The sequence below is a fragment of the Ceratosolen solmsi genome, unplaced genomic scaffold, assembly GCF_000503995.2.
Source record: "Ceratosolen solmsi marchali unplaced genomic scaffold, CerSol_1.0 scaffold6, whole genome shotgun sequence".
NCBI classification, from domain to species: domain Eukaryota; kingdom Metazoa; phylum Arthropoda; class Insecta; order Hymenoptera; family Agaonidae; genus Ceratosolen; species Ceratosolen solmsi.
Genome location: NW_011948414.1, coordinates 8958444 through 8981791, shown reverse-complemented (window position 1 = coordinate 8981791; position 23348 = coordinate 8958444). Strand labels below are relative to the sequence as shown.

Below are 23348 nucleotides of genomic sequence, written 5' to 3'. Positions count from 1 at the left end.
CCTTTACTTTCGACTTTTTATTTCAAAATTAAGCAAATTAATTTTTATACTGATAGGAAGGTACTTGTCGATTAGCCAGTGTTTCATAGGAAACGGGCTTTATTGATTTTAAAATGAAACAAATTAGTTTCTTCTATACATTCGTGATAAAAGTTTATTAAGACTGTTCAATCGGAATATTTATTTAAAGTCACTTATTTTATTTTTCTGAGATATCTTATCTTTCTACAATCATCGATAGAAATTTTTCGTCAAATATTAATAATACAATATTATTTAATGTAATTATTTTATTTAATAATTTATACATAGAATTATTAAGATAAGCAACTTTGATAAATTCAAAGCAATAAAACATTATATTTCTATGCGAAAAATAATCAAATGCCAATTCATTGATTTGCAATTATTTGAAAATATACTAAATAATTAAATTATATTTTATTTTTCAAATATCAATAATATAAATAAATATTAATATATATATATATTTTTTTTTTTTTGAGCAATGATAATCTATTTTGAAATTGAAATACAAAATCAAAGAATTATTTTAATTTCCGTTTTAATACTTTTATTATTATTAATTTAAATATTATTAAAAATAAATTAAGGCTTTATTTTATTGTTATTAATAAGAATTTTTCATTCTTATAATAATTATTGGCATACACACGGATAAATTTATGCAATAATTTCAATTAAGAATATTTTTTTTATACGCAGTGAATGATTGTGATTGAAATATTGAAAAAGTAAATTATTCTTACTGACAATTGAAATTATTCAAACAAATAATTTAATTGTTTTGTGACATTGAATGTGATTTTTTTCATTTGCTGGGATTACTATTAATTTATTTCTTGTCGCCGAAAACATATGTTTTTTATTTCTAGTATCTCTTATCCATCTTATATACAAATAATCTTAATTTCTCTTCATTTCTTCAATTCATAAACTTTCCCTAGCTATTTTTTGATATTTTTTTATCGGTTGATCTTATTCTTTCACTTTCCCCCACATTTTTACCTATTTTCTACTTAATACTTTTTCTTCTTATCAGGGCACTTATTCGTACATTTCCTTTGTACTAGTTCTAAACTCTCTCCTCTCCTTACTTTCTTCATTTCGCTTATCGGATGTGTTCCTTTTACAATTGTATATTTTTATCTCGTCCGTCATATAACAAGTTCTTAATATTAATTTCTAGATCTCTCGTTCTATGCGTCATTGTTACTTTCACTATTAATATGTTAACTATTGTTACAATCGTATTGTTTATAGACTTCGATTATCATTATAAGTGATTAGCCAGTATAATGAAAAATAATTCCTGATGCAAATACTCTTTAAATTTTTATATACAATAACAACTTTGTTATGTTATTTGCAACCTCAGATTACAAAATCTGTATATCAGCTTGTATTCTTAAAGATGTTATTATAAAATTAATTAAATATACACGTATGTATATGTACATGCCTGTGCTTGCATATATGCATACGTACATGCCTATGCACATATGCACATAGAGGCGTATACACATTTATATATTTAAAGATATCAAGAAATCAATCGAATCTCTGCTCATATGTACTGATTTTTACAATTTTGTATTAAACTTATGTAAAAAATGTTGGCGACTTGACAAGATATATTTAACTATGTGTTCACGATATATAATTTTTCTATTATTATTTACATATTATATTTGTACAATAAAGAGAGGTGAACGGCGCGTGCGTCTTGTCCCAAAGAAAAAAATATCTAGTATGTACAGTTAGTTATGCCATCGCTTCTCTTTTATTCTCTTTCTTTTTACCATTATTATTTTGTAGACTTGGTTTATATTCAACTTCATATAAGAATAAATTGACTCTTATGGTAAGTATAAAGAATATTTTTATAAAACTATCTTTGTGATTAATGCAATAGGTTACAATATTTACACTAGTAAAATTAATTAAAAGTCTTTGGATGCATTGTAATATATTATAAAGTATCGATCACTTCATTTAATAATCAATTACTAATAATTTAATATTTCTATTTTAAAGTACAATTGTACATTATTCTGCTACTTATAGAAAAATAATTTCAGCCATTAATAAGCTATATGCATAAGAATATAGAGACAACGTGAAATTTTAATATAAAGAGTGTTTATGCGTGTCAGAACTCATGCCATTTCATGCACGTTAACATATATTTTATATAAGGTAGTATCAGAGAGACATACAACCATAGCCAGACATAGGCTCACACATATATTTGTGCATACATCGACCGTAATTTTAGTATCAGGAAATAATATATGTTCAAAATAATATATACCTTTTTAATGCTATGATGAATGAATGTATATATATATATATATATATATATATATATATATATATATGTATATATATGTACACGTGTTTAATACCTCATCGTGTGATGCCTCACTCACACACGCGCACACTCGCGCACGTTCACGCGCGCGCGCACACACACACACGCACAAACGCACACACACACATCGTATATGTAAGATATATATTCACCTATGCATATATATATATATATATATATATATATCAATTGACCATTAGGTTAGCTTAATTGACATCATTTTGAATGAAAATGGAGTTAAAGTAATAGGGATAAAGAAGGAAGTAAAAAGATACAAATCGTCAATAGCCATCTATAAAGAATTAAACGATAAACATATAGTTTAGGGAAAGCGATTCTTTTACTTTGTCAACCTGAAACAAATTGTCTTACGTTTCTTTTCATCTAAATCGTGTACGTATGAAATCAGGTTGATATCCATGTAGAGGCGTGAGCAAACGGAATCTATCTAGCATCCGGATCTTGTAGGTAAACTGGAGATGGAGACACGTGAACATCTGGCTGTAGCTTTCTTTCGCCTCTATATATTAATTACAAATTACAGCGAGATAAGGAGAAACAGTGAAAGAGTACAAGAAAAATAGAGTGTGTGTGAGTGCGCGCTTGCGTGAGTGCGTGCGCGCGAGGGAGAAACAGAAAGATAGATATTAAGGCCGATAATGAATTCCCGTAATAATCACCTTGGCACCGATCGTTCGTTTTACATACGAGCGCTTGTCGTGTTTATTCATAAACACCTGTCGTCTCAGTGTGCGTCGTGTGCGTTGATCTCGGGAGAAAGACGCGTTTCCGTGTTCCGGCGATCCAGTGATCCACATATGAGGTTCCGTTTGCTGGAAATGTGAAAGTGGCTACGGTGGACTGCTGTCGATCGATTTTCACGAATTTGTTTATCTCGTTGACTAAGATGCTGGAGTTTTGGTCCACTTTTTTCTTTTTATCTGATACCAGATATAGAGTTATTTAAGAATGAGTTTTGTGGTTGTTTGTAGCTCTTCTTGTTTAAAATTCCATAATATTTATGAGAAAAAAGGTAGATTAATCTACAGCAAATTTTATCTTTTTCTGACTGAATAACTTTTACATTTTTCAACATATATTATAACCATTCCATAAAGATTTATAGTGTATTTATGACATTGCGAAAGTTATGCTCGTTCTTTCGTTCGTAATTTTAAAATTATGGAAGATTATATTTCGAAATTTTGACTAAATGGAGTTAAATTATTTACTTTAATATGAAAAGTGCCAATGAAAATACGTAGATAACGAAAAAATATTTTTTCTTGATTATTGAAAAATATTGAATATTGTATGAAATTTGTTATATATATATATATATATATATATAATACTTTCAAAGAGATTGCAATTTTAGCGATTATATGTAAAATTTATTTTTTAAAAAATAGTAACGTAGTAAAGTAATGATATTTTCAGAAAAGCAGATAAAAATCATACAAAAAATATATTAAAAAATTGTCTATATGAATGGTATGAAAATGTTTATAGTTAATCATTCAATATTTTATCTGAAACTAATTGTTAAATACACTATAAAATAAAAAATACATTTATGCTTTCATATATGTGCAATACTATAAACAAACTATATTATAAAGAAAAACACTTAGTTTTTCCAACTTTATTTCTATTTTTTCATGCACAATTTACAAATTTATCAAGCATTTCACGTATGTTTTTTTTTATTGCAGAATTTTAATACTCATAATCGGCTAATAGTATATTTAAATTTAATTATACAATGAAACATTAATTATAGTATTGTCTGAAATTAATTTATATAAATTTTTTAGTAAAAATTCAAAGCGTTATTATTAATTCAAAGCAGCATACGGTATATTTAAAATATTATTATAGGGAAACAATTTTTAAAAATATATTATTCTCTACATATTTCTGAATTAAAGAACGCTTAATTATTATTATGTATATTTTAAACTATATATCATCGGCAGTTTGAAATTTCCATGTACATTACCTAAAATGAACTTAAGCACTCTCAAAGTGACAATTATCAAAATTAAAAAGAAAACTTGTAAGCCAATCATAAAGCAAAGACAAAATTCATAAATAAAATCTCGCCATCAGTCTTCCACGCATAATCGACAATAATTTTCTTTGGAAAGTCTGTGAATCAGAGGAGAAAAGGAAATGGTGACCTGAAAAATCTCATACGAAATCGAAGGTAAAGGCGCGTTAGCATGTATCAAGGAATCCGTATTATACGCTCGAGAAGTAGCGGACATCAACGAGGCGGCAGTTGGAAAAATGGATTCCTAATATATTTTTCCTGCCCTGCTTTAATTCAGCTATAAAAGTTTCACTTAATTTAATTCATTTGACGCACTAGTGCTTCAACTTAATTGTTGTTGAATAAGTGTTGTGGGACTACAATTAAAAAAATTGTTTTATTCGAATGCTTAATTAACGAACAAAAAAGAAATACATAAATATGAAATTATCAATTAGAGTATTATTTTTCTGTTGACATTTCGAAATTAAAAGATATATTTTTATTTATCGATTAATATTAAAAATAATAAATACAAAAATTATATAAAAAATAGATTATATTTACAAATAATTTTCAATTGATTATAATCTACACCGTAAGACAAATAATTAAATAAAACTAAAATATAAAAGGGTTGTAAATAGAATTAATGATATTTCTGTATTTAAGAATGATTGAATAATAAAAACTAAAAATATGTATTATAGCATATTCACCTAGAATTTAATGATTGTTATTTATGAATATAAATAAAAAATTTAAACTTAGATCAAATAATTCATAGGAACGTGTATAACATGAACTATCGTTTGTCTTATTTGTCTTGCATATTATCCTTAATTTTTTTCCATATGTATAACTAATTTTTTGCTGTTGTTTTTTTTTGTTTTTTATACTTATAATTTATTAAAAAATTGAATTCAATATAAGTTATACTATTATGTATTAAAATTAATTTAAGAACTTATATAATAGAAAGCAGAGAATTATTAGCACTAATATGGAATTATGGTTTATTGACAATACTTGAACAATACATTTTGAATTCTATACTTGATAATTTAATTTACCCGATGAACGTGTTGAATTTATAACAAATATTTATAAAATTATATGAATATTATATAAAATAACAAACAATAACTTTAACATTAATTCTTAATACTTTTCGGACAGGTAAAAGGATATATTCTATTTCGTGTACTGTTTATAAAAAAAATAAAAAGGAATATGGTGAAAGTATATTAAATATCTGTATGAATCATATAACAGTTATTAATAATACTAAGTATTAAAATGTACAGAAAAGATATTATATTTTTATGATGTCAAAAATTTAATTGGTGGGATTACGTAGAATTAACCAATAGGAAGTATGTTAAAAAAAAAAATTATACATATAATTTTAATGCTTAATACATAAATATGTAAACTATGAATAAAAACCTAATTATATAATCTTAATTTGTTATTATTTATTAATTTTATTCATATCTATAATATTTTAATATACAAAATATTTAAAACATACGCTTTAGTACAACTCATTTTTATTTTATTTCATGTAATATTTTCCCATGAGTAATTACTTAACATATAAATAATCTACATTGACCACGCGAAAAGATAAAATAATAAGAGCAGAAAATGCACATAAAAACTGTGACCTTGATTTTTAACGATGATTTAGTAAACAGAGTTGCATAGTCTGGATTATAATCACGTGAAATATTTAATCTGCTCTAATTTAATTAAATTCATATACAACGCTGCTGACGCTCGTGAACTTTTCCGTGAAAAAATATTTGCACAGTTGCGCAATGATGCGAGCACATTACTAATAATCGCAACAAATATTTGGAGAGTTGCATGAATACGGGCACGTCATCTCTTTCGTCATCACAGCCGGATGAGGCCGAGTGCTCCGGTAGTATGTATGTACTACGAGTCGGAAGCGCGACTATGGGGAACGTGTTTTCGAGGGACAGGAGCACGGTAGCGATATGTTGGAGGAAAGAAAAAGATAAATAGAGACGGCCAGACAGAGACAGAGAGAAACAGACAGAAAGAGACAGAGGTAGTGAAGGAAACATACGCGTCGCTTTCGCCTCGCGCGATCTTTTTCGCGGACATGCCGCGCGCGAGAAATCGGTAACGCGACGACTAGAGTTCCGGCAGCGGGAAAATGTTGAGATGATGCGTGGGATTCTATATTGGAATTAGTCTTCGATTCCACGAGAGCCGTTGCAAGAAGTGTCATTGCGAGTAAACAGTCCGAAACGATTTTCAGTGGCTTTCTTTCTTGTCTACGTAAAGGTTAATATGAAACTTTATCGATTGAATTCTCTCAACAAATGCTGTGGAATTTTGAAAGATTTAATTATGTTACAATTAGCGTCAACGAATCAATTGTAAATTCTATTTTATGTTTTATATTATGTACTAAGCAGCACTAATGGATTGAATAATAATGCGGGGAATACTTGTTCTACATTCTAATGCATAAATTAAACTATTCTAATTTTATTATTATAACGATTTAAAAATAAGTAAAAAGAATGTTATTAAGTTAAGTCAAGGATATTTAATTATTAAATATAAAAAGAAAATTCAGATTTTTTTATGCCTAAAGGTAAAGAAAATTTGTAAAATTTGTAAATATTTAATACGTGTTTTCTATGGAATATTTTTTGTTAATATAATAATACTTAGAAAATTTACCGAAAAATGTATATTTTCATCTATAGGAAAAAGGAAAAAAAATGATGACAGGTGACCTCAAAATACTTGCTATAGAAGAAAGAGAAAAGGAAAAGTCTTTTATCTAAGACTTTCTACATGCGTAGATACCAGTATGCAGTAAGCAACAAAAAAAAAAAAAAAAAAAAAAAAAAAAAAAAAAAAAAATTGAAAACATGGTAGGAAATAAAGTAAATCAAATAAATAACTAGTAAAAGGAAAAAAAAGTCATAAATAAATAAGCAAATATGTAATGCGGGAGTAATAGTAATCTACTACTTCGTATAAATTCCATGAATAATTGAATAAATGTAAATAATTACATGAATATTTCACAACTTTAAACTTACATTATCATTCATTATTTCCACATTCTTAAAATATTTTACATCACTTATTGCAATTAGAATCTTATTTGAAAAAAATGTCTAACAAATAAAAATATGATATGTAATTTAAAACAATAGAAATAAAAATAGAAGCAAATCAATATCGAATAGAAAAATTCATAAAAATTCATGCTTTTGTCGTACCAAATTTCCTAATGGATTCGTACACGAAGATATAGAAAGGTTTTTTAATTGATCCTTACTTTAATAATGTCATTATTTGTGTATAATTAAAAAAAAAAAAAAAAATACAACTAACATTCGTTAATCTTTGTAACAATTCATCTGTATAATTAGAATATACTACATTTATAAATAATGACGAAAACATATAAACAGATTATTGTAGCAATTCTTTCATTTTTTTTTAATTAAAACTTTAGATTTTTAGTACATATATGTAATAATACTATTTTTGCGATATCGAGAATTTAAAAATTGATGAAAAGAGACAAGCGAATTCTAAATTTCATACGATACGCTACAATGTATTCTGACTATTGCGAAAAAAATGGTAACAATAGTAAATCGGTTCAGAGCATTATGATACACGAACAACATTACATCTGATGTAAAATCGTAAAGCCAATAAAGTAAAATTTTTAGCATTCAACATATATGTATGTATTGTATTCAATATATAAGTATGTATATATAGTTTTCATAAAAAATTTCGTTATTTATTCCGCTCAAGTTGATACTCGATTTTCTTTTTAGGAAAAACAATAATTCAATACTCAATCTCTAAAATAAAATTTTAAAAATTAGATACAGTATAAATTGAATAAAATACCAAGTTGAATGAGTATATTGACAATATTTTAATAGTAGATACTTTTTAGTATAAAAATAATTTCACGTTAGCCATTTACTATGACGTATTATACTACAATCTAGTAAATAATAAGTAAAGTTAAACAAATGAATGAATATTAATAAATAATTTAATACAACTTTCTGTATAAATTGAAAAAACTGAAAATCTCCTATTGAGAAACAACAATATTTATATAAAATCGTGTATATATAAATATATTTAATAATTATATTACCGTTGATCGAAATATCAATAACTAAATAAAATATACTAATTATATAATTATGTAAGATTAATAAAAATGCAATTCAAATAGCGTTACAATTGCCGTTTGCGCGAATCTAAAAAAATTAGAAGAAAATTAAGAGAGTAGGATGAATTTTCTCATAATATATAAAAAAATTTTCATGAATTACTTCTAAAAGTCACACTCTAGTTTGCTTCTAAATCTATTCAGTTAAGTGATAATTATTCTAAATGTGTTTGATACAGAATTTTAAATGTTAAAATCGTTAATATTTCCGGATCTGTCTATTATTACGAAACATATATTTAAAAAATAAATGAATATTAGATAATACGATAAATAATAATAAACGATAAATAATTTTAACGATTTAACCGTGTGTAAGATTAAAATAAACTGTTTTCATATTAACTTGCTTAAAATAAGATAAATACTTTCATTCATTATTCTGAAATATTTCGATTACATTACACATAGTATCGTTAGATTATTGAAGTAAAGAGTAACACAATCTTTTAAGTATATCGATATACTAACGAAAAGGTAAGATAAGTTTCGTAATCGTAGTTTAATGATAATTAATCAGAAAGAGATTCTTCGCTTGGCGTATGAAAAATATTTTATGAAGTTTCCGTATATTGAAATAAAAACTGTATTTTTAGTATCCTTTGAGACTATTTAAGTATAAGTTTAACGGTTACTTTACCTCAATTTTTAAAGAAATATTGTGAAATTGATTTCATTATATTATAAGAAAACTTTAATCTCATTTCCAATCAATCATCATATATAATATTTTCATATTTATTTAATGCTAAGATTCAAGTGCAACTTTTATGTAAATAATACTCAAACTTTAATTCTTTTATTTTAAAAGACGATAAATTTGTCTCCGGTAATAAAAAATACTTCATTTATTTATTCTCTCATTCAGATGGACATAATTTAAAATTATGATAAAATTAACTAATTATTAAAATAAATAAATTGATTTATTAAAAGGTGTCTTGTAGAATTTTAAATATAATGTTTATCACTCACGCGCATTAAACATATAGAAATATAAGTAAGTATAAGCAAGCCTTTGTAAGAAGGAGATTCAATATTTTTCAATCGTTTCTTTGAAATAACGAGCTCGATGCTTATATTTAAAATTCTACCTCACATCTGTATATACAAAGTCCTCATATTAATTTTTCCCGATATGGAGAAGTTATAAAAATACATTTTCAAATGATCAGAAGAAGTGGACGAACGTGTTTTCGATAGTCAAGGGGCGTCTACGATCCAGCATTAAATTGTTTCCAATAGAACAAACGGAGAAAATACGCTCGGTCTCCTTGTATTTAATACATACATAAACATACTCTAGCATCGACCAACACATGCACATACGTTCACGTGCATTCGACATATAGACGTAAGCGGACGTTGGTTTTTCGATCGGTTGAGCGCGTTTTATACTTAAAACTCGGGCATCGCTCGCTCACGTACAAGCGCCGCCTTCCGTTTTCACTTGGTCTCCACCGCCTGACGTTCTGACCTAGTTGAGGTTTTGTGTCCGTAGTGCGAGCTCTCGCTAAGAAAAAGGTCTTCTCTTTCTTCGTTCTCAGCTTCTTCTGTCTCTTCTTCCTTCTTTTCTTCGTTTCATTAGCGACGATTACAAATTAACGCATAAAACTGCCTAAGTTACAATTACGTGCCATAACGAGCTTTTTCTTTCTAATTGTTCGACTACGTTATCATTATTTTCACTTATACATATTTTTATTCTTTATATTATATATTAATAAGTTTTATTATTACTAATAAATTGATTATAATGTACGAGACTGCTTTTTTTTTTTTTTTTTTTTTTTTTTTTTTTTTTTTAAGAATCTTTCATATATTTAGTTTGTGCATTTGAAATTCATTGACATCAGTTATATATAAATTTTGCATTCATTTACAAATTAGTGTAAATATTTACGGACGTCTTTTAATTGCGCTAAATATAATTGATAGAAGCGATAGTTAATATTTGATATTATCATAAATATGTATTACAATCAGAGTATATGCCAATTTGACAATTGTTCTCATAATCTTGGATAAAACGTCTATTTGTTATGTGATGCTTGAAAAATAAGAATGCGCTAATGGCATGTAAGGAATAATATTTCAAAAAAGTTTTGTCATCTATTTGAAGATAACGAATAAAAATAAGTTTACAAAGTTCAAATCTTATGCCATTAAAATTAATATAGAAACAATTACGTATAGAATAACAAATACGTTACTATTACTTACCCATTATAGTTTATTTGTTATTTCCAAACTATTTATGAGTAATCTTAATAATTCTAATTAATACAATGTGTATCTTTTCATTAAAATTTTGTTTTAATGTAAAAAAACATTTTCAACATAAAATTCTTAAAATATATTGGAAAATCGTTTAAAATGTATTGCAATATATTTTAATCATCGTATTATCCAAAATTATCTACTTTATTACAAAAGTGTGTAACATTAAGTAATTTTTTATTTTTAGACTTTTACTTATATAATACACAAAACTGAATAATGTTAGAAATAAATAAAATCATTTGAAATAAAAATAAAAATAAATAACAATTAATATAAAAATTAATGATTTGTAATTGTGAGAGAAATAAAAAAAAAAAAAAAAGTTATCTAAACGATATTTATATTTTCAATGATTATCTTAATCAATTATATACGTTTAATTTATATAATTTATATTATATTTCATTGTTCCTTTATTATTTAATAGAGATATTATATCATAATATGTAAAAATAATGTTATTTGTTCAATTATTCATATTTTGCGGCTATTAAACATGACCGGTTCATTTGAGAGACGTTTACAATAAATTGAGAAAATTCTTTCCATTAACTTAATATTTTATTAAAATATTATGTCAAACGACATATTGTGATAATCTTAGAGTAAATTATTAGAATAATTGTGTCTGATTGGTAATAAAGACGAGTCTCACTTTATGACATATTTATATTATTTGTTGATACAATTGCTCGATATATATTCAAATTGTTCTATCTATAATATAGGTCGTGACTCGTATATGTAATTGATGATCGAGCGTGAGAGCTACGGCTCGTTCAACAGGCCAGTTTACAAGGAAAATGAGAATGATTATGAGCACCTGTGAATGGATGATACTCTTGTAATGGGCGCGATATTAGCGGGCCGAGGCAAACTGGCAATTTTCCGGTGTACGTAGGATAACGCAAAAACGCTTTCATAGCACGGCAGCCGATCTTTTAGTGACTCTTTATGGCTTTGCGAAAGCAGTAAAGAACTGGAGCATAATCGGGAAAATCGGATATTATTCTTTTAGAGGAGCAGTGATGCAATACGTACCAAAGTATGGCGAAATGGCATAATAAAAAGATGTGATTACACGAAGGATTGATAGGCGTGTAATCAGAAATCCTTTATATTATTGAACATCAACGTACAATATAGTTATGTCCTTAGATTAGTAGAATCATGTATTTATTAATAATACGGTATATATACTCTTTTTAATCGAGATTAAGATAGTTATTTCTGATAAACAGGTAGGTATTCGTTCCTATCTATTTGAGAGAGAAAGTGTAAGATCAAAGTTGCTTGGATGTTAGCTGAATATATAAATCGTATGAAATGATAATTGCAAACATTTGCTTTTTTTTTTAAACTAATTGTCGATAAATTATTATATACACTTAAAGAATATTAGATTAGATTAATATGATTATTTGATATTATATTATTATGGTTACAGCATGTTTAACGCTTAAATATTCAATTTTCTTCAGATGAAAAATATTTAGTTCACAAAGCCACGCTTTACTAATATCAATTGCTTTTGATAATTAATTATATCAAAAAATATTATTATTTGTATATCTTAGTAATTAAATTTTCTTAAATAATCTTAACTAATAAGTAACATTCACAAATGAGTCACGGAAGTAATTTTTACAGTTGCAATAGCTTTTTAAATTACTCTTATTATTATAAGTCTAATATAAAATTATAAGAAATAATTTAAAAATATCCTTGTATTATTCAATTTTGTACATATTAAATTAATAACTATATTTTTTATGATAATGATTATACTGGTTCGAGAATTCCAAATTTAAAATTGAAAATACTTTATTATAAATATAATTATAATATTTCATGGTCTATGCTAATTCTCTTCAATGTATGGTGTAAATATTTTAGCATTAATAAAATGTGATAATATTTGCATTATTTGAATAAAAATCTGTTTTATGATAAAATGTTATCATTATAATATAGTTTTAGCTATAATTTAATTATAATTAAAATTACATTCTTCAAGTATAATAATAGAGAAATAGAATATATAAGAATAACTAGAATATAGATATTTTACAAAGTCTATTATTTTTGTTAGTTTCTCTCTCTCTCTCTCTCTCTCTCTCTCTCTCTCTCTCTCTTTCCCTTTTGTAAACCGATTGTGAATATTAGTTAAGAGACGACGATGTAGATTATATAGGGCTGCTCAATGCAAAGAGTAGAGATAAATAATGACGAACAAAAAAAAATGCGCGTAAATAAAGGAAAAAAAAACGATTGAAAAAGAATGGAAGCAACGTGAAGGTGGGAATGGAAAAGCCTGTCGGCTTATCACAGTAGCAAGATAGGTGGGTAAGTCGGGCGAGAGCGATGAGAATGTCGCAGTGGGGATAAGGGGAGCGAGCCTGGTACACCCGTAGGTATGCGTGTACAAGAGGAAAGCTAAGGTAAAGAAATGATTAGGCGCCATGTATTTGAAGGTTGTCTTGCATGTTGATACGCTGCTATAAATGAAAATCTGAAAAATAAAATTGTTGCGACATGTTTGCTTTCCTGCTATGATATTCTATATTCATCCTCGTATTGCCAGATTATCCTCGTATTTAGAATTATTTTATGGTCATTTGAGTGTCGATATTGAAAAGCATCGGTAGATACTTTAAACGTTTATCCTTTTTAATATTTTCAATGTTTTTATACTTTTATAGATAGGATACTTTTAAATGACACATATTTGTCTTTTTGTATATTAAATAAACAAATTATTTTCTCTGTCATTTATATCTTGCCTAAAATATAAATATATAATATTTCATTTTTATTCATAATATTATACTTTATTAATAGTTTATACAAAATAGTTATAGAACGAATATAATAGACATACATAGAATGAAAATTCTTCAAAATATTTTATTTCTATTAAAAGCCCTAAATCAATTTACTGTTTTAGGAGCCGTAAATTAATTCTATCACTTAATTTATCTTAGAAAAAAATCTTTGACCAAGATTTTAAAATAACATCAGTCTAAAAGCTTTTTTCGTGTTCTATCGTAAAAAACGACGTATAAGAGAAGTAAAAAAAAAAAAAAAAACATGTATGTAGTAAAATACAAGATTCGAAATTTTGCTTTTATCTAAAAGTCCATTATAACAACCTACAACCTACAATTATTGCGTTCATTTATATACCAATACAAACTATGTTTTAACCTACAATTAAATCGAAAAGAAAGAACATACAACTGCCGACGGATTAATAAAGAATAATTCTATAGAAGTTTCTATGTACAAACTCACGTAAACGAGTATGTAAGTAAGAGCGATGCATTTACATATGCACAAACACGCGGCAACTTTTCATGTAAAGGAAAACAACACGAATACGGAACCAAGCCTCTCGTCGTAAACGGAACCTAAAGCGGACACCCGTAAAAATCTCCCTACAATCATTTGGGAACAAATTTATGAACGGTTCACTCGCAGGCGCTACACCTTTCTGTCGATAAAAGGAAAGAAAAATAAAGACGCGCGCGCGCTAGTACGAGACGGAGGAGGAAAGCGAGCAGTAAGGAAGGGATGGATGCTGCTTTTCTTATTGCTCGTCGGACTCGCTTCGCTCTGGTGGTTGCTGCGCTCCTTGTCGCGGTAAGAGAGAAAAAAAGCATCTAACGCGTCGATGGTGGGGTTAGATGTGCTATCCCCGTGGGGCGCACGCATACACGTGTAGAGAGGCCGACCGGATATATAGAGCTAGGGCAGGGCTTGCGCTACGTACAGTTCACTTAGAGTGCTCTCTGCAAGTGAAACACGCATCTCGATCTCTTGCCTATTCAACGCCGGACGGCATCGAGTGTCATAATCCGTACAACGTCTAGGAAGGATCGACCGTGGGAGGGATCCAGACCTTTGTTGATTCGTATCGAATCGCGTTATTCACATTCTTTTGTACGCTAAGGTACGGATTTTTCTCGTTTCTTTCGGTCATTTGTTATCATTGCTCTTTTAACTTACTTATTATCAACCAAGTCTGCCCACGACTGACCCTTACTACTGCGTTTTCGCAAGTACTACTTACAAAACTTAAATGAATTTTAGGATAGTACTATATTCTATATTGGGACTATTCATTATTATTATAGTAGAATATTTTTAATTATTTAGAGAATTGCTATTCATACAATATACTAAATATTTAAATTATATTATTCTTACAAGATACAATTAATATTATCAATACATACAATAAATGCGTATTAACTTATTATTCGTATTTTTCATACTACTACGATAAGTCTTTAGATATTTAAATAAATATAATTAAATAAACAAGCACAAATGTATACATACATACATGTGTTGTCTTGCCTTTTATTTTATTTTTTTATTTTACAATCAAAGAAATACTTTTTTTTAAATGAAATAAGATTTATGTATTAAATAACTTCATTTATTCATTCATATTTCCATACTGAAAGTATAAAATCTTTCAACTTACATATTTTTATACGTGTACGAATATTCATTAAAATACCTAGACACCAGCACGTGTGTGCACGCCCGCGCACAAACACACACACACACACACAACATTATATTATATTATGATGCATTTAATAATATATTATATTTTTAAATATTTGAATATATTTATGTTAAAATATTATTTTTAATAATTTATATATTATTCTTTTTTCATTATTAATGTATTTAACTGTTACTAAACTCATCATATATTTATACGAAAAAAATGTACTAAAAATATATAATTAGATATTCCTATATATAATATAATAAATACTATTTTAATAATATACCCGAGTAAGTTTTTTTCCGTTTATTGAGTTATGATAATAAAATTTATTTAAGTGAAGTATGAAATTATTATAGTAATCGGACATCAATGTTAATAATATTTATTATATAATGATGCATGAATGTATTATTGTCTATCTTTTATTTTCTTAGAGCTTTTATTCGCTTGCAAGAATATTTTGTATCTTTTGTTTATTTATAATAGTAATTTCATTTAACAAAATCCTTGAACTTCATACATATTCGATAAATAAAAAAAAATTATTTAATAAATTCTTAATTATTTCAGTGTATAGTATATATATGTATATAGAATTTCAATGCAATTATATGAAAAAATATTTGATAAGAATAAATGAGAATTTTATAATAATATACATTCGAATTGATAAATTTATATATTTTATGAATAATTATAAACATCTTAGAAACGTCAAATCTTATAAACAATTCAGCTGAAAAAAAGTAAATATATATATATATATATATATATATATATATATATATTTATAATTTTAGAATACAATAAAATTATTAAATGCTGATATAATATTGTAAAATTAAAGAATTTTTTCTTTTTTATATTGACTATGATTATATATACACATTCTAAAAAAACTTGCCTAAATAGAATGATCGTTTATTCATAAAATATCCTAAATATTTTATAATGACATAGATTAAACCAAAAATTTATATCAATTAAAAAAAAATAATATGTGATAATCTATTTATGTTTTTAAAAAAATCTGACTATGGACTATTGATTTTAAAATATGAAATATATTTGTATTTTTGACAAATGAACAATAAATATTATTAATTATTATGTACATTTGTATGATCAGTGGAAAATTTTAATATACTAAGCAATTAATTATCTACGCTATTACTACTATTTAAGTATTACATATATGTAAATTATTATAATTCTAGACACGAGGTGTAAGCAAATTAACAAAATGCAGAGTTCAGTGCATTGTTTGTCCGCTTTCTTATTGGCATTGCTCTTGGCCATGAATTGCAATGCCCGTTCAGCTGATCCATCTCCTCATCCCTCGAACGCCATTGACTCGGAGCAAGGACGTTCGGCGTCGGCGTCGCCATCAGGGGCGGTTGGAGGCGTTTTCGGTGACCTTCGTGCAGTGTACCAAATCTATAAAGATTGTGCCGGTCCTGAAGTCAGCAGCTGTTTGAAGCTTAAATTATTAACGACAATGGAGCGAGCATCACGAAGTGTACAACTCAACATAATCGAAGGTGTTACTCTTGTCAAGGACGAACAAGCCAATATTAATACGGAGGAGCCCATGAGAACATCCCAAGAAATTGAAGCCTCATTGCCTAGGAGCCTCGAAGACAAGGAAGATGCACTTAATTCCATGATTGTTGACAAGGCTGTTGGTTTTCTACAAAGCCACACCCTCAAGGTCAAGTTACCGAACGTCGAGGAATTACAAAGGAGTTTGACCGAAGAAGGTAATATTAAAAAATTTGATAAAATTTGATACATTATATAAGTACAGATTAAATCTAATATGATAAAAGGAAATGCGATTAAATTTTTTTTTCCTTTTATCAATTTCATTAATTAATTTATATATATATCTAATTTCTCAAAGTATTATATATATATATATATATATATATATATATATATATATATATATATATATATATATATATATATATATATATATATATCTAATTTCTCAAAGTATTGTTATATGCGTGCGTGCGTGCGCGTGTGTGTGTGTGTGTGTTAAATTTTAATAACAATACTTTGAGAACCACTAAATTTTACACGTCTAATTTAGATACTTATGTAGTATAAATTATATTCTTACCTTATAAATAGAAATATAATAGAAGTAGCGTTTTCTTTCTATGAAAATAGTTTCCATAAAATACATAGGTTAATAGAATTCTTTTTTACAAAATTACCGTTGAAAATTTAATAAAAATTTTAATTCTGAAAAACTTAATTTAATGTGGATTTTAAATGTAAATTTTTTTTTAGATTATTATAATTGTTTTAACTAAACTGACTAAGATGATATTCAATTTGAAATATAATCGGATCTTTAAAAACTAAGTCGGACCATATTTGGATATGAATTACCTTAAATGGAAAACTGGTTTCAAAAATTAATGGCCGGAGTAAACTTTCAATTATGTTAATCATCTGCTTAATATTTATAACTGTTACCAAATATTGTGAAAAATTGGAATTCATAACAGTTAAACATAACGAGATATCACTTACAATATTATTATATTATAAATACACTCGTTAATTTAACGATAATATTATGTTGATCGAACTTAAATTAAGACAATGTTAACGAATTAAAAAAGGTAGAAACGGCTTTTAAGGATTTAATACAGTTAAATCCATATTTTTTTTAACATTTATAATAAGAGTTTATATGCATCTGTGTGGCTTTAAGTATGCGGGCGTAAATTTTAAAAATCTTAAAAAATAAATCTTAAAATCTTATCTTAAAAATACTTGAAATTTTCAAGTTGCACATGAAAAATTGAGCACGGTAAACTTATAAATTTTATAATTAAAATCTAAATATTGAGACAGCCTATAAATAAACAAAACGTGATTTCATTTGTTAGGCCGAGGCAAGAAGAGGAAAAACATGAGCGGTCTGATGGCCATTCCCCTGCTTATTGGCGGCACCCTCGTGCCATTGGCGCTCGGAGCCCTCGCTCTCTTAGCCGGAAAAGCTCTGATCGTAAGCAAATTGGCACTGGTATTGGCTTCGATAATCGGCTTGAAGAAACTAGTGTCTGGCAACGATCATGGTCACCATGAGGTCCATGGCGGCGGTGGCTGGGCCAGATCGGGTCAGGAGTTGGCCTACTCCGCATATAAGCCAATTGTGCCCACCGCCACCTCTTAATCCGTCGGATCGGTCGCACAGAACACGGTTATCTTTTATCACTCGTTGTCTTTTTAATGATTTGCACTGAGAGATACTACAAAGAGGAGAGGAGCTATGCTTGTTTCCTGCATACATCTCGGACAGTAGTTTCTCTTCAAGGGCTATGTTCTTAAATGCTACTCCTCCTATTGACCTCCGTATTTCATGATCCTCGTCCTTCATTGCTCATTACTCATTCCTTGGTTATTTATTTTTCAATCGCCGAATGTCCTTACCGCTCATATCCGAATACTCTTAACATCTTGCTCCGTTCACTTCATTTCTATTTCCACCCTATCTGTCCTTTTTATACGAAGAAAATGAAAGAATAAAACTCGAACTTAAACGTGATTCACATCGATCGCGAACACGTGTATGTATATTTATAGATATTTAATAAATTATAAGGAGACACCTTTGAAATCAAAAGAATAAAACGTTGCTAATTATTTCGTACACCAACCAAACATATCGTTAGCGATTGTGATGTTTGAGTCTCGGTACAGATCGAGGAGAACGAAAGAGTAAGAAAATGGACATTAGAAAGCAAGGGAGACAGAGAGAGAGAGAGAGAGAGAGTGAGAGAGAGAGAGAGAGAGAGAGATGTATGAAGGTGAAAATAAAAAATTTCGGAGAACGGTTCCAGAAAATGCGTGGGTATCGTAGAATAGTCAGTATTAACGGCAGTTCGGAACCGGTGCGGACCATCTGCTTAATTATCAGAGCCTGACAATCCGCTCGCCCGAAAATTCATTTATTTAGATACGCGGAGCATCTCGGTACTTTTCCTTTTTTTTTTCTTCTATATTTTGTTTCGTTCTCATTAGCTGCTCGAGCGAAAATATTGAGCTCTCATCGGTGTCCTATGAAACGGATTTTAATTTAATATTTACATTGAACATTGTTATTATATGATATATCGAGCAAGTAACCTTAAGCTTATAATAAATACGTTGTTGAGATTAATAGGAAAACAATTATAAAAAGTAATCTACTTACTGCTCTGCTTACGTACATCCACGAGTATAGTTACACATATATGTTTGCAACATATTTTGTATAAAAAATATAAGAATTAGGTATATTGGAGATTATAAACATGTCACTATTGAATTTTAAAAGCTATTTTCATTTATCGTTTTGAGAAAAATATTAATATCGGTAATGTAAAATCAGTATTCTCTGAGAAACGTAATGCTAGGAGTGCTTAGCTGTAATTTTTGTGTATATTGCATTTAGTTTTATTTGAAATTAATTAGCATTTATCTGTTACTAAAGTATGACAGTACAACATTTAAACCTGCACCTCCAATCAATATATACTTTTATTAGCTTATAATTTATTTTTATTACCCCTTTACATGAAGTTCATATGATATCGTTAAAGCTTAAAAATGTTAAATTACGTAAACGTAAGACAATAGTTTTTTTTTTTTTTTTTTTTTTTAATGTAAAGTTTAAATAACAATAGTTTCACATGTACTTTCGCAATTACAGCTTCTTATACAATAATTTAGATTATATAATCTAAGTAACTTAAGCTCATAATATCCATAATAAAATTAAAATTAAATTAATAAATAAATTAAATTTTATTAATCAGAAATGAAAACTATGATATAATTTGAACGTTAACTTGCATTGGATATTTAAATAAATTATTTATTTAAAATAATTAGGATACTGATTATTTTGTATAATTGTATGAAATACATTTCTATTTGTACATCTTAACTATAATTAATGACACTTAATAATTTCTCACTTATGAAAAGTGTATAATATTAAAGTAAATTTTATAATATTTTTTGTTGCCTATAATTACTATTAACTGATAATCTGCGAAGTATTTATTATTGCTACACTATACAATTATATTATAATCTTTTGATATATTATAATCTTTAATTACTTTTTTTATGAATATAACTATTCATGCTTTATGTTGATAAACTATTATTGTTACTTTTAGTCCAATGGAACTTTTAGATGAAAGTTACAGATGGAAACGCAATATGTATTTAACAAAGCAGAAAATTTCTTGTTTTGCCAGATGTAAACATTGTAATCATATAAATTTAACATTTTGATATATTTATTTGCATTGTATATTTATCGTATGCATATAAATTATTCTTAAATATCAACCATTACAATGTACAAGTGGAATTTTATATTTTTAGTAAGAATTCTCAAACTAAAGGCTAAAAAAAGTCATTTATACAGATAATTTAATTATTGAATTTCGTCTATTATTAATTTCAATTATATCCTGTGATTAATAATATATTTTTCGAAAAAAGATTCAAATTTTAATGGGCTCCTTAAATGAACAACATTAATAGAAATATTCAAAGCTACAAACAGTAGCGTCAAGGTCCTTCGGTATTGCAAGTGAACATCTTTACTGTCAAGCCGCGAGCAAGACTTAACTCTGTTGGAAACGTGCGGTCAAGCATACGTCGAAAAAGAGAAAAAATAAGTAATCAGTCTCTTGAGTCTTGGTCGCCGAACTCCTACGAAAAAATCGATCTCTCTTTTTCGCGATGCAGGCCAAGAGGTGCCGCACCACGCAGTTAAGTGCAGCGGCTGCGGACGCAGGAGAAAAGAGTGCGTCACCTACTTGCAAAAAACGCGAATGTGCGCATAAGCGCAAGCGCACGCGCACGCACACGCGCTCGATTAAGTAAACCAGGTCGTGTGCGCGCGTCGAGAGCTGAGAGCCAACGGGTTGGGTTGGCCCGTAAATTCAAGGCAACGAGGCAGCATCCGCGCCTTCTCTCCAACGTACACTGGGTGGTCCAGCACGTTTTGCACATGCGTTTTGTTTTTTCCTCCTTACGTTCTTCACTCATTAATGTACCTGTTTTTCCCTAGTTGTCAATTTTTTTTTCTTTTGCAAGCTCAATTGCCCGATGCTTTCGATGTTGGGGCGATGGATTGCTTCTTCGAGGAGTTATTATTGAAAGGCAATTTTCGGAAAAGTAAAAGTTCTATCTTATGCATCGAAGCATTTGAAAGGTTTTCTGCTATTTCTATAATAATGATTATTTAAAAATTATAGACATTGGTGTAATATTATTAAGTTATTAAGATCATACAAACTTTTCCTTTGATAATTCAAGTCTAAAATACGAAAAACTTATAGCGATTATATAAATATTACCACGTAAGAAAATTTGAAATTCTTAGGTTTAGCTAATCACAATTCTTCTTAATACTAATGATTTTTTTCGTTTTCATTCATTATCGTATAACACGATACGTATACAATCTGTTATAATTATTAAAAAATTTATTATAATTTTGAACTTTAATAAGTTGACGTTACAAGTTGAACAATATTGACAATATCCTTCCAAATAATATATAATAATTATATTTTGTAGACAATGTACCAGAAAATACTTGTATGTGAATAAGAATTTTTATGACTTGACTTATAGAAATAGATTTCGAAAAGTAGAAATAAAGTAGACATAAGAAAGAATGATCGAACTTACTTCTGTTACATCGTTAAATTTGTAAATATACAATTTATTATATTGATTTTCGTTAAAATACTTTCTTCTTGTTTTAATCGAAAACGTTCTTTGTTGAATTCTATTATTTTTCTATTGTCTAAATTTTATTTTTGACAGTTCTTCAGAAACATCAGTTAGAATTAAGAACAGAATTACGAATTTAATGAATTTAATTAGCTCATTATTTTAATCTCTTACATATTTATTTGTATATAATGTTCGATTAATTAAATTTTTTATTTTAATTTTTATTTATTTAATATTAATATTACGAAAATATTTTATTGGTAAGAATTTAAATTGAATGAAATGAGAAAAAAATTTTCATAAAAATTTATACCATATTAATTATTTACTTATTAGGATTTTCAAGAAATAAAAATTGTGTACTGTATATTCGAAAATTGGAATTATTTAGAATGAATTCTTTCTTTTTAAAACGTAACGGTATATGTCGAAGCAAGACGCTATAAAGTTTCGTTTATATTGCAAGTCTAGAAGTTGCAAGTATGTAAAGTTATAAATGGTATCTATGATGAAAGACGTTCTGTTTTATTTAATATTACGAACGTATAACAGTAATATCATTTTCTATTCTTTTATTAGCTATTTCATAAAGAAAAATATAAATGCTGATATCTGATTGCGTATTTTATCATTTGATAAATACACTTTATTTACAACGAGCAACAATTTAATGAATAAATAACATATAAAAACGAATATTGTATACATTTTTTAATTTCTGTATTCTATTATAATTCTATATTATATCATTCGATCATTTAATTAATTTATTAATATTTATTAATAATATGCAAATGGATTAAAAGTATGAAATTAAGTATGAGAATTACAGAAACATTAATAATTTTGTTTTATATTAAATTTTAAAATATTATATAAAACGCTAATTAAAATGTTAATTCATTATAATGTGCAGAAATTTTATATATGAATAACATTCCATATATTTTGTATCTGCTATATAGTAAATTTAGAAGAAAACCCAAATTTTACTATTTTCATATTATTTATGTATAATTAGAAATTGATAATTCCTGCTATAATGTGCAAATTTTATCTTTAGAGAGCATTTTAAGTG

At 27.3% G+C, this 23348-nt stretch overlaps 1 protein-coding gene across 1 annotated transcript; it reads left to right on the top strand.

Moving 5' to 3' along the window:
- Positions 1 to 14733: 14733 nt before the first annotated feature.
- Positions 14734 to 19151, top strand: LOC105367977 (uncharacterized). Its single transcript, XM_011506853.1, has 3 exons — positions 14734 to 14926; positions 16720 to 17262; positions 18412 to 19151. The coding sequence occupies exons 2-3, from the start codon at positions 16746 to 16748 to the stop codon at positions 18696 to 18698; spliced, it is 804 nt and encodes a 267-aa protein (XP_011505155.1). The 5' UTR covers positions 14734 to 14926; positions 16720 to 16745; the 3' UTR covers positions 18699 to 19151.
- The last annotated feature ends 4197 nt before the right edge of the window (positions 19152 to 23348 follow it).

Bases quoted from the DNA above. Each gene is read 5' to 3' on its own strand.
- LOC105367977 (XM_011506853.1), top strand. From the start codon at position 16,746: ATGCAGAGTTCAGTGCATTGTTTGTCCGCTTTCTTATTGGCATTGCTC. The intron at 17,263-18,411 runs GTAATATTAAAA...TTCATTTGTTAG, and splicing joins AAGGAGTTTGACCGAAGAAG to GCCGAGGCAAGAAGAGGAAA.